This window comes from Microtus ochrogaster, chromosome 2 (assembly GCF_000317375.1).
Source record: "Microtus ochrogaster isolate Prairie Vole_2 chromosome 2, MicOch1.0, whole genome shotgun sequence".
NCBI lineage: Eukaryota > Metazoa > Chordata > Mammalia > Rodentia > Cricetidae > Microtus > Microtus ochrogaster.
Genome location: NC_022010.1, coordinates 71,814,379 through 71,826,341, shown reverse-complemented (window position 1 = coordinate 71,826,341; position 11,963 = coordinate 71,814,379). Strand labels below are relative to the sequence as shown.

Here is an 11,963-nt window from a genome sequence, read left to right as displayed (position 1 = left end):
GGGTGTCAACCACCCCACCATCCTCCAAGGGCCTGCCTGCACTCAGAGAGGGTTTTGCAGGGCCTGTCCACTCTGGGCTTGGAGTGAGACTATGAGGGCTATCTTAGCATCAGTCAGCCACAACTCCTAGGTCTTGTCCCCTCCATCAAGGCTCAAGCATCCTGGGGACACACGGACAGCCTGATGAGGAGCTGTCTTTCAGAAGGGACAACCATCACTGAATCTGCATCCCTCCTCTGACCAGGCTCCCCATCCCTCCATGCCGCACCCTCCTCCATCCCTCCTGCCGATGCCCAGCCACCCTGGGCACACACTTTGCTGCTTTGGTCCTTTCCTGGATAGCCAATGTACTACAAGCTCAGGCCCCATGTCTTCAGGTTTTCACTTGAGCTCATCTTCTGGTAAAACCCCTTCCCCTGACCTCCGTATGATCCAGGATCCTTTTGGGACACATCCCTTCTCCGTTCCTGCTGCTGTCCCGGGCCGATGGGATGCTATGGAGGGGAAGCTTAGCCCTCAGGCCCCTGCGCAATGCCCCCAATTTCCAGCAGCTTCAGGACTGGCAAACCCTGCATGGGGGAAGAGGCCACGCTGTGTGGGTAGTCGTCTCTCTCCACGCCATGCTGAGGAGTCCATAGAGAAGTCAGGCTCTGTTCTCGGTGGGTGACAGAGGTGTGGCTGAGGAACCAGCACTGGGGTACACTTATCCATGTGTTCATGTCTGTTCCTGACCCTGGTGTGTGCCAGGGTGGTGGGGTAGCTACAGAGCAGGGCCCAGTGGAAAGCGGCTACCATGCTAATTCCAGACAGGCTCTCTTCAGGTAGCCCCGAGAACCTGGCAGAGCCCTGTGGGATGAGCTCCAGGCCACACCTCCTTCTCCACACACCACAGGCCAAGAGGCTTGCTCTTGTGAGGCACACTGGGTTCTCTCACCGTGGCAGCCACGTTGAGCCCGCAGGAGGCCCTCGGACCCCTTGCTAGGCAATCAGCTACAGCGGGAGCAGCATTGCCTGGCCCATCCACAAACCCATCTTCTGTACCTGGTGGCCTCACTTCGAGTAGCCCTCTGTGAGCTTACATGATCAGAGTTGTCAGTGGGGTTCAGTCCTACCCTGGGAAGAGCCTAAAGCCAAATGAGCCCTTTAGGATGCCCTTGTCACCTGCCTGAACAAAGAACTCTCCCCAGCAGGGAGGGCAGCCATTAGCACGGACCTGCCACAGGACTTGCATGGCACCATCTCAGCTCACCCAGATCTTGAAGAATTCAGGCACTCTGCTGCATCCAAACAGGACGGCTAATATACCCAAAGGCCGAGCCTCTTAGGACCTATTAGTCACTCCTGCTTCTGCTTCCTTGAGCACCACCACTCAAGAGACCATTCCAGTCTAGTCCTGCATCCCTGGGAGGAAGATAGATTTCCCTGAAAAAAACTTAGGAATTTTTAGTAATTCGTGATTTCTTAAAATCCACGGACACACCCCCTACCTAGCATTTATAGCAGGACCAGCCTGGGTTGTAGGGTCATTTCATGTCTGGGTGTCTGCAGTATTTCTGTTCTACGGCAGGGACCAACAAATCTTGCCATGGCCGTGTGTCTTTCTACAGTTTATATTCAAATGTGTATTGTTTTTGAAGAAAAAAAAACACATTGTTTTTTGGTATACAGGAAATCAATCATATGTTAAATTGAAGGAAGTAGCTGGGCAGTGGTGACACACACCTTTAATCACAGCACTTAGGAGGCAGAGGCAGGCGGATCTCTGTGAGTTCAAGGCCAGCCTGGTCTATAGAGTGAGTTCTGGGTCAGCCAAGAGGCTACACAGAAAAGCTTTGTCTCAAACAACAACAACAAAGAAATGGAAGTAAATGTGGTCTAAGTTGACTTGTAAATTTCTATTTATTTTATGTGTATGAGTGTTTTGCCTGTGGGTATATATGAGCACCATGTGTTTGCCTGTGCCCATGAGGGTCACAAGACAGAGCTGGATACCCCAGAACTGAAGTTATGGGTGACAGTTATTAGGAACTGAACCCAGGTCCTCTGCAAGAGCAGTAAGTGCTTTTAACCACTGAGCTGTCTCTCCAGCTCCCCAGGGTGGCTTGGGTGTAGCTCAGTGATAAATGTTTCCATAGCATGTACAAAGCTTTGGGTTTGATCTTACACACACACACACACACACACACACACACACACACACACACACACACACACAAACACTCCAATCAGGGTTCCTGCTCCACTCTTCTGTGTAACACCACGTTCTGCAAATGTTTCCAGGTCTCCGCATCTCTGCCTATCTCTAAATTAGACGGTGGGAACGGAGACCTTCCTTCCTTTTCTGTCCACCGCCTAAGATTTGAGTTTTCCCCCATATGCTGATTTTTAAGTCAAATCCCCTTTACTAGGCATGCGCTGGCAAACGACTCCACTTGCCGGGGTGTGGCACTTTTTGACAGATGCCCACACCTGTGATGTCACTTCTGTAGTAGGTGGCTCAGTCACCAGTCTCATTACTGAGGAGAGTTCCTTCAAGAACTTCCCAGCCATTCCCCCTGCAGCCAATCTCTTTCTTAGAGGAAACAATTTTGAACAAGCTCTTCTGCTCAGTGACTCCCCAGCACAAGCGTGCCTGCTAATCCCTGCCTTTAATTTCCTGCTGCATCTGCAGCTGCCTGGCAATTTGCTGGATTAAAGGCGTGAGCTGCTTACGGGCTGGGCTGGCTGACCAGAGAGGCAGGAACAGGCCTCATTGTTTTTCCACTCTTTCTGTCAGCAGCAGCTCAGTTTTCATTCTTCAAAACCTCCATTATCATCTATCTACCCAGCCACCCATCCATCCATCCATCAATCCACCAACCCCCCCATCCCTACCCCAAACACCCAAGCACCCCATCCAGTTTACCTGTTCAACCACTTATCTGTTCCCATCCATCCATTCACCCCCTGCTCATCCTCCACCAACTGATCTATCATCCATTGATTCACTGATCCACCGTTCTATTCAATTTAGTTTTCATCAAGTATGTTTGGTGTATACTATAACCTTTAGCTAGGTACCCCAAATCTACTTTCCAACCATTTTATGTTGGAATAAGGAAGGCAAACAATTATGTGGAAAAGAAGATACATACTACAAGGAAGAATGGGGCAGAATGAGAGACCCAGCAAGGGTAGCTAGCACTGATACTCTAGGGAAGAGGCATTAATGACGGAGATTTGTAGGACAATACTGAGTAGACTAATTATTCATTAGTATTTGTAGAGAACTGTGGGCCAGGTGCTGTGCTAACTGTCCATGTCTGGGCACAGAGGGACAGGACAGACACAGGGCTGTTCTCACGGGGCAAACAACAATGCCGGGTTGGGACACTGGGTGGTATTCTAAATGAAGAGCACATGGGACATGGTGCAGATATTAAAGCATGGTTGAAAGCCAGCAGTGTCGGGCCAGAGGCTCAACATCTGCCTGGCATTCCCTTCCCATGAAGAACGGTGGTCAAAGCCCCGTGAGAATCTCGAGAGGGAAAGGAAATGGCAACTGTGGGCACTACAACCCCATCACTTGCTGACAATCTCCTGTCTTTTATACACACGGCCACGATGAAATGACCTTTCACGAACAGCAGGGAAGGCCTCCTGGAGAAAATGGGGCATGTGGGAAGAAAATCTGCCTACCCAATGGCCACGGGACTCTGATGAGTCAGAGAGCATTTGCAGTGCGGATTGCCGATTGTCTACAGAATACTGCAAAGAAAATCTTCTATGTCCTCTTTCAGAGCAGAAGCCCAGAGACAGGGGAAGGGAGAGCATCTGAAGCTCAGAGGGTCTTCTTCCTAAGTAACTCTGAGGTAGACTGTGTAGCTCCCATCTGAGCTGCTGGCTTTCCGTGACTGTTGCCGACACACACCTATAAAATGGAGGCAAGCCTTCTGTACCGTGAGGTGGGATGTATCCCTGCTGCCTGTTCAGTTTTGCCCACAACTGTTGCATTTAATTCTTTGTAATTTAGCATTTTATAAATCCTATTTACCTCCTGGAGAGTTCTGTTGCTTTACCTAGACATGAAAGCACTCTGCACACCCACATTTCCTGTGGGCGCTAATCCCAGGACGTTCTGCCAATGTCTTCTTTACATGCGGTGATTGCTAACTGCAGATGCTGTCTGCAACCCTGACCTTACCAGCATTGAGAACAACCACATTCTTCTCACCGTCTCCCACCACTGTCACGTCAAGGAGCTTTGTGTCCTAGATGATCCCAAATCACTCACCATCATGTTGGTAAGACAGCCATGAAACCTCTAGTTTAAATCGTAGATGTTTTCTACACGCCAAGTGTTGAAGGCTTTGTCCCCTCCACATCGCCTCAGTTAGTGGCGCTATGTTGGGAGGTATAACCAGGGGGAGCGGGTCCCAGGCTGGGGGCTGCAGTGTGTGTGTGTGTGTACCTCTGAACTAATACTTGGTTCCTAGCCCCTTCCCCTTTCTCTGCCTCCTGGCAGCGAGGAGGCGAGTAATCTTGCCTCACCATGCTCTTGCACCAGGAACAACAGAGTCAGCCAGCACGGGATGAACCTCGGAACCACGGGCTAAATCTTCCTCCTCGAAACTGTTGCAGTGGTGCCACGCACGCACTGTTTAAGAACAACATTCAACCGACAGCGAAGTCTGTCATGACCTGGCCACTGGGCCCCTGCCTTTCTCACTTTATGGGGCCCCTCTCAGACAGAGGCACCTTGTCATTTGGAGGCCTGCAGACCCAGGTGATCTTTTCAAACTTTCAGCTGGGACCGCCGCTCACGTTCGCCATGGAACTACTCACAAGGGGTCTCCCACAGGGGCGTTCGATGACCTTCTATTCTAGGGTCAGTGTCCTCAGCAGCGACAGTGCTACCTTTCCACACCAGCTGTGTGGGGACTGCTCCCAGTCAGGTACCGAGCAGCACCTCGGTATTTATGAACTACTACCCGGGGCCGTAATACCCTCAGTCTCAGAGCCACCCAGAACAGTGAAGGGGAACGCCATGCTGTATTCCTGTCTGGAAAAGCATCTCGCCTACCGCCAGTCAGTGAAGCTGTTCATTACTTAGCTCTGAGCACCTGGATTAAAATGTGGACCTCCCAGTAGGCTTCAATCTTGAGCATACATGGCTTTAACAAAAGAGTAGCATGTAAGTTCCCATGGAGGAATATTTTATGTTAATCTCAATCAAGATTATTTCCCTATATCAGCAAATAAATATTTATTGAGGCCTTTGCAAGCTGGCCAGTAGCTTCACAACTCCCTTTCCAGGGAAGAGGTGACCAGAGGTTCAGGTCTTCTGAACAGGCTGGCCTTTAGGTGGCTTAGCAGGTAGAAGTTCTTGCGGCCAAGGCTCATGGAACTGGGGTCTGTCCCCAGGAACACATGGTGTAGGGAAGGCCAGACTACCGCCAGCCGACTACCACCAACCGTCCTGACCTTCGCACATGCCATGTGGGGCCCGACCACATACATACATCTATACTAAGGTAACATTTAAAAAACAGCTTGACTTCTGTGGATATTCCTGTTAGTAGAGAACCCCTCAAATTAACACGCATCACGAGAGTGGGGGTGGGGGACTCAGGGGTAAAAGTGTCTGCTTGGCAAGTATGAGGCCTCGGGTCTAATTCCCAGCTCCACGCAGGAATCACAGGGATGCACGCGTGAACGTGCCATGCCAGGCAGCAGGGCTGACGTCACAATGCCTTTTGCCCACCTCCACAGAGGAGGTGTTCAGAGCTTGAATTTGTCTGTTTGGCCCTTTCCCGAGTGGCGTGTGTTTGACATTCTGTATGTGGCATGGCAGCAGGCGGTGACAAATGAACGCATGTCCCCATGACTCGTCCCAGAAAGAAAGTGACAAGCAACGCTTCCAGAAGAGCAGACTGTGCTGATTTATTACAGAACGCAGTTAAAAAAAATATCTTTGAGGTTAGCCTCTCTGGCTCAAAAGCACTGAACTAGAAACACTGGGCAGCAATGCGACGGCCTCTCCCTTGCTGGCTTCCTCCCCCGAGCACTGTGGACAGGGTTTGGAGAACATTCGATCCATGTCTCGTCATAGACTGATGGAGACTGAATGCCAGCAATCTGCTCCCCAGAGGAGACCGCTTTCTGAACTCCCAAAGCATGCATTGTTAAATGGCATTAGGTTATTTCAGAGTGACAAACTTGGTAATGGTATTGTAAGACCAAAACAGAACACCTATTTACCAGACACACACACACACACGGCAACTAGAAAAGAGAAAGTCCCAAATGTTCACCGAGTGTCACGCCCATCTGGAAGGAAAGGGGAAAGGCACTGTGTCCCTCTAGCAACACACGGCTACGACTTCACATGCTCCAAATTCAGCCCGTTAGACACGACATTGATTTCTACCACACACAAGTCACAGGGAGCTTGGGACCCCTCTGCCCTCTATCCTCACCCAGGTACGCGACAGGAATTCAGAAATGCTCTCCGCTTTATTTACAAGTTTGTCTTCCTGTTTCAGTGGGGTGAAAAACCGTCTCGACCAACAGTTCCCAAAGGGGTTTTCGGCTGAAATTCACGCACAAACCACTTACATGAAAGAAACAATGGGAATCAATGTCTGAACCTGAAAGCCACACCTAAACTTCCCACCCGCCGGCAGCTGGCAGTGAAGCTGCTCTTCTCTCCACTCCCGCTAAATTCTACACAGGAACTCAGGGTCACCCTCTTCTGTGAGAAAGCACACCTCCAGGTGTGACCCCATGTGTGGGTGCTGCTGCAGAGAGAGCCGGGGCCAGGAGAGGCCACAGGTTTTCGTCTCCCGGCGGAACTCAACACGAACAAAGGTTAGTCTTGGAACCCAGTAGTACACATGCATGGACATTAGAACATGACGGCAGGAAGGAGGAGCCTTTCTGCACTGGACACGCGGTGACTTGTGGGGGGCCTCTGCCTGCCAGTGGGGTTGGACCCTGAACGCTGGCTGGAAACAGAAATCTCACCCTGGGCCACCAGTCAACCTGTCCTTGGCAAAAACAGAACCTAGAAAAGAGCAAGGACAAGACACCACAATTATCAGTTTCTCGAGATGTCCCCAGATTTCCTTGTGCGATTACCACAGACTCAGTGAATGGCCCAAGACATTCCCGGGTGCCACGGACATGGACTGAGGTGCGATATCAGAACAAGGAGACAAAGCCTTGATTCTCTTCTGAGCAACATGAACTGGAATTTCTGCCACAGTGGTCATGGCTGTCACCTCCAAAGCTATGACCAGCCACCTGCACAGTAAAAGACTCTTCCCCATGAGCAGGGTTCAGAACGTGTCGTCGCGGTCTGTGAGCCGGTTCAGCTGAGGTGAATAGGCGTGTATTCTGGCCTCCTTGTCTGGATGATTTTTGGCTTGGGTCTCTTCATTCTCTCCATCTCCTCCTCCTCTTCGTTCTCTTGGTCACTCTCACACACGTGGACCACCACGCTGGGAGTGGTGTCTGTTGCTGCGTGGAGCTCATACTTCTCGCCTAGGGAAGGAAAGCACCACATGGTAACCAGGGCAAGTCCTTGAGCATGACATGTAGGTACCCGGGACTGGCACCAGGGCAGGGAGGGAGAGCAGGAGGGACGGAACGTGTGTTGTTAGCTAACCCTTCCCAGGTCTACCCAGAGCATAATCCAGGGGAGGTGTGGGAAGCCTCAGTTCAGAGAAAGGACGGGCAAAAACCACTCTGTGAACAAATGTCCTGAGTCTGTTGTAAGGCTTTCAGCTGGGGTCCAGAGCACAGCAGGGAGGAGGTGTGGAGAGGCCCTATGTGCGCACACACACACACACACACACACACACACACACACACACACGCCTGCCTTGTATCTGTCCAACTGTCTCATCCTTCCTTCCGTTAGTTTGGAAGCAGGTTTGACAGAGTACAGGCTGGCCTCAAGTTCCCTAAGTAGCTGAGGCGGACCTTAACTTCTATCCCTCTTCCTCTACCTTCTAGACGCAGAGGCCTCACACCACTGTGCTGGTTTATGAGGCACTGGGGGCCAAACCCAGGGGTTCATACATGCTAAGCAGGTACTCCACCACCTGAGCGACATCCTCAGCCACAGCACCATTGATTTGTTCGTTCGTTCATTCATTCATTCATTCATTCTTGTGTCAGCTATTAGCTGGAGCGGAGTGCTCCCTCATTGCTGTTCTGGGCTAGCCTAGGCTTGCCCAGACTCCATCACGTTCACACCACTCTGCTGCAGCAAGGTCAGGGAGCCTTCTGTTATTGACACACTGTGGCTGGAAAGCAGGGGTCTGGGACACCCCTTGAGGGAGTCAGCATGGCAGAGTGGCTGTCATGGACTGAGAGTGCCAATGCTAGGACCTGGACACAGTGGGCATGCAGGCCACTTCATTCCTCTGTGCCCTTTGCCTCTTCTCTAAAATGGGGCAACCAAGGTGGCGATGAGGCCAGTTCCACCAGAGAGCATTCAAGACACCCAGCAGCAGGCTCATGACACGCTGCCTTGACCAATGCCACCCAGCTCTATGTTTTAAAAAAGTAGGGTGCTGGGACATGATCAAACATGGGGTACTTGCCAGCAGATGCAAGATCCCAGGTCTGAACCCCACTGCTGAACTAGCCGAGTTCTGAGGTGACGCAGTGGCTTGGCGGGGCCGCCAGCTCTCTAGTGTGCACCTCAGATGTGGAGGCACGGCACCAGGACCAAACATGGCACATGGCCTGGCCTCTGCCCCACCAGTGAGGCTAAAATGTTGTCCTAACTGTCTGCTAATGTGAAGGAGCCTCAGCTCTCCCAGTGCTGAGGGTTGCTGGGAAAGATGAAAATGGAGGCTTTCCACAGAAGTATCTACCATCGACCCAAGTAAGAAGGCTCGGGACTCGAGGCTGTATTGTGAGACCTCTGCAGACCAAGGCACAGTTGAAACAAAAAATAAAACACACACACACACACACACACACACACACACACACACACACACACACAAAACCAAGCAAAACCCATTAACTTCACTGCTAAATAGATGAAGGGCAAACCGCTCTGAGAAAGTCCCTTTTGTAAGAACCTTCTTGTCAGTCCTGAAGGTGTGCTAGACTCTGGGGCGTGAGAATTCCCTCAGGGCCCTGGGGGGCACTCTGCTACTCCAGTGTACAGTGCAGACTTCCCAAAGGGATGCTTTGGCCCATTCATCCCCGGTCTGGGTTCTCAGAGATGGAAGGCTCATCTCACTTCCTGCCCTGGGACAGTTTGGCTCCTTGCCTCAGATGGAAATGCCCTCTGCTTCCATGTATGACACCCTGATGCCCGACCCTTGGCTTCACTAATAATGCTAGCTAGCAACTGCCATGGCCAGCCATTTACTTGCTCACACAGGTCATTTCCAGTCTTGACCTTCAGGCCCCAATTAGCACTAGTAACGTGATTCTTGCTTTGTACCGCAGGAGGAATTTCCGCTTAGGCTGTGTTCTCAGAAGTGTAATCTTTCAGCATGAAACTGCTGATGGGCCATGAAAATAAAACCCTTCCCCAAAGGAACATCAGGTAGCTGCTCAAGGAGAAACAAGAAGCTGATGGACAGTCATTGCTGTGTGGTGGGCAGGAGTGACCCTCACATCTCTGCACCCTAATGAGCCCTGGTACACTACTCCTAAAAACCACATCCCGAGCACTGAGCTGCCCACGGCCAGGCACCATGCACAGCGCCGTTACAGGTGATGGTTTTCTCGATGGCTCACAGTTCCACGAGTGAGATCCATTCTGGGCTCTGTCCTCACCAGGACCTGGGACTCTCCTCCCACCCACTAGAAAAGCCAGGTAGGAACAGTGACTGCAGAGGCACCAACTCCCGAGAAGGGTGGTCTGTTTGCCCTTTCCAAAACAAAAGCCAGCTGCTCACCCCTCCTGGAACAACTTGTTCTGTGGCCAGGGAGTGTGCCACACAGGCATGCCCGATGGGGCTACAGATTTAGGGGACACTTCGGGGATGGTGGTGTAGAAACCCACAGGCTGATAGCAACCCTTCCAGGGGGCACACTCTGAGCACCAGTGGCAGCAATAGGGAAGAATGCAGGGTTCACACAACACATTTGCATGGGGTCATGGGGGGCATCTTGTGTCAGGACAACCTCCCCTCCCCTCCCAGCCCCTTGACCACACGAGGGCGCTGCTTACCTGGCCCCAGCTTGGAGATAGCATATAAAAGGTCGTAATTTATGACTGGGGTAGCGTCTTCCACCTGTTTCCAACCGACAGGCGGCGAGGCGGGAGGGGAGATGAGAAACTGCTTGTCCGGATTAGGCGGAGCCAGGTGTGAACTTCCTATGTGTAACGTCTGCGGAGAGAAAGCAGCTTATCAGTGCACTGAGAGAGAAGAGCAGTGGTAAACAGTTCACAGAGGTTCCCGGACGCCTGTGGGAGGCAAGCACAGCCAGCAGCACCCCAAAGGCCAGGGAGGGGCCAGAGAGGGGCCAGGGAGGGGCCAGGGAGGGCACCAGCTCCTATTCCAAGAGCTGTGAAGATGTCTGTACGGACGTGAAAGGAGGTGTCTGGTGAGGCAAACTTTTCTAGTGGCTATGACAACACTGGATGAAAACAGCAGAAGGGAGACAGGACTTGTCCTGGCCCACAGTTTGAGAGGGTGTAGTCAGCATAGCGGGGGCATGACGGAGTTAACAGTGAAGTCACCGTGCGGGGGCATGGCAGAGCTTGCAGTGGCTAGGACCTGTAGGAGCACGTGGCCTCTTGTTACACGGTGCTAACCAGGAAGCAAAGAGGGCTTCAACAGGAAGGGGGACTGGGCTCTAACCCCTCAATGTCCACCCCTGAAGGATCCCATTCCTTTAGCTAGGTCATCACCTCTTAAAGGTTCAGTAACTCCCCAGAGTGGCATCACCGAGGACCCAAGTATTCAAACACATGAGCCCACGAGGGGCATTTCATATTCAAACCCTAACAGCGCCAGTACGGTGGGAGCCCCCAGGGCTGCTAACCTCACACTGCACCGATTGTGCCTGCTCTAAATGACAGTGACGAACACAGGCGATTTTAGAATAAATGAAGCCACTGTTGCTGAGGGCAGAGGGATCTCAGAATCAATTTCTGGGAGACCCAAAGGCTAAGTAACAATTCTGGGGGTGGAGGTGGGGTGAGGAAAAGGCTCAGGACCTGACAAGGACTGACTTTACATTGGGAGTAGCATTCTAGAACCTCTTTTCTCTTTCCTTGGCAATCTACCAGTTCCTGTTACAATATCACAGAAGTGGGAGCTGCCTTGAAGGTTCACCTGGGGTTGGCAGGACAAAGGGCAAACCTACCCATAGTTCCCCACCTCTGCCCCTCAGCTGAGAGAGAGTCTCAACCATGTGGTAAGCATTCCCCCACCTCGAGATTGACAAGGCTGTGCTGATCTGCATTCAGGTTCCTCACAAATCCAGGGTGCTGCTGTAAGCCTAGAGAACCCCCACCAGATCCCTGTGTGAACCAGGAGGGCTTCTTTCCCTCATTCCCCATCCAGCCTAGGAAGCTACAGGGTAACCATCTCTGAGGTGGTTCTCACGCTCACCTGCTTCCTTCTCAGATCAGGTGAGACTCAGAATTCAGGGTAGGGCTCCTCTTCTCTTGGGATGCGCACTAGTTTTCCAGTGTCTATCATAACCAGCCCATGGGGCGCTTTGCTGGGACGTGATGGGAGGGAGGACCCTGCTTCGCAACGGACACACTTACCTGAGCAAAATATAACTTCATTTCCTTCCCCAGAAACTCAGTCTTATGCAGCTGCAGCCTGGCGTCGGCGGCAGATAAGGGGTTGCTGAAGTTTATTCGGACGCGTTTGAAGCTCTTAAAATACTGGAAGGTGATGTCCTTGTCATACGTCCTGAAGAGGGATTCAAATTTGGCCTGAAAAACAATACCAATAAAAGAGTTTAAAATTCACCTGCTTGAGGGAGGC

At 51.7% G+C, this 11,963-nt stretch overlaps 1 protein-coding gene across 2 annotated transcripts in view; it reads right to left on the bottom strand.

The window, feature by feature from the left end:
• Positions 1–5,900: 5,900 nt before the first annotated feature.
• Positions 5,901–11,963, bottom strand: part of Rcan1 (regulator of calcineurin 1) — an 81,184-nt gene continuing 75,121 nt past the window's right edge. For both annotated transcript variants that reach the window (XM_005345182.3, XM_005345183.2), the window contains exons 2-4: positions 11,738–11,911; positions 10,187–10,346; positions 5,901–7,524 (exon numbers count right to left, since the gene is read on the bottom strand). In XM_005345182.3, coding sequence (XP_005345239.1) covers positions 7,352–7,524; positions 10,187–10,346; positions 11,738–11,911 — 507 coding nt within the window. In that variant the 3' untranslated portion in view covers positions 5,901–7,351. The remainder of the gene's footprint in view (positions 7,525–10,186; positions 10,347–11,737; positions 11,912–11,963) is intronic.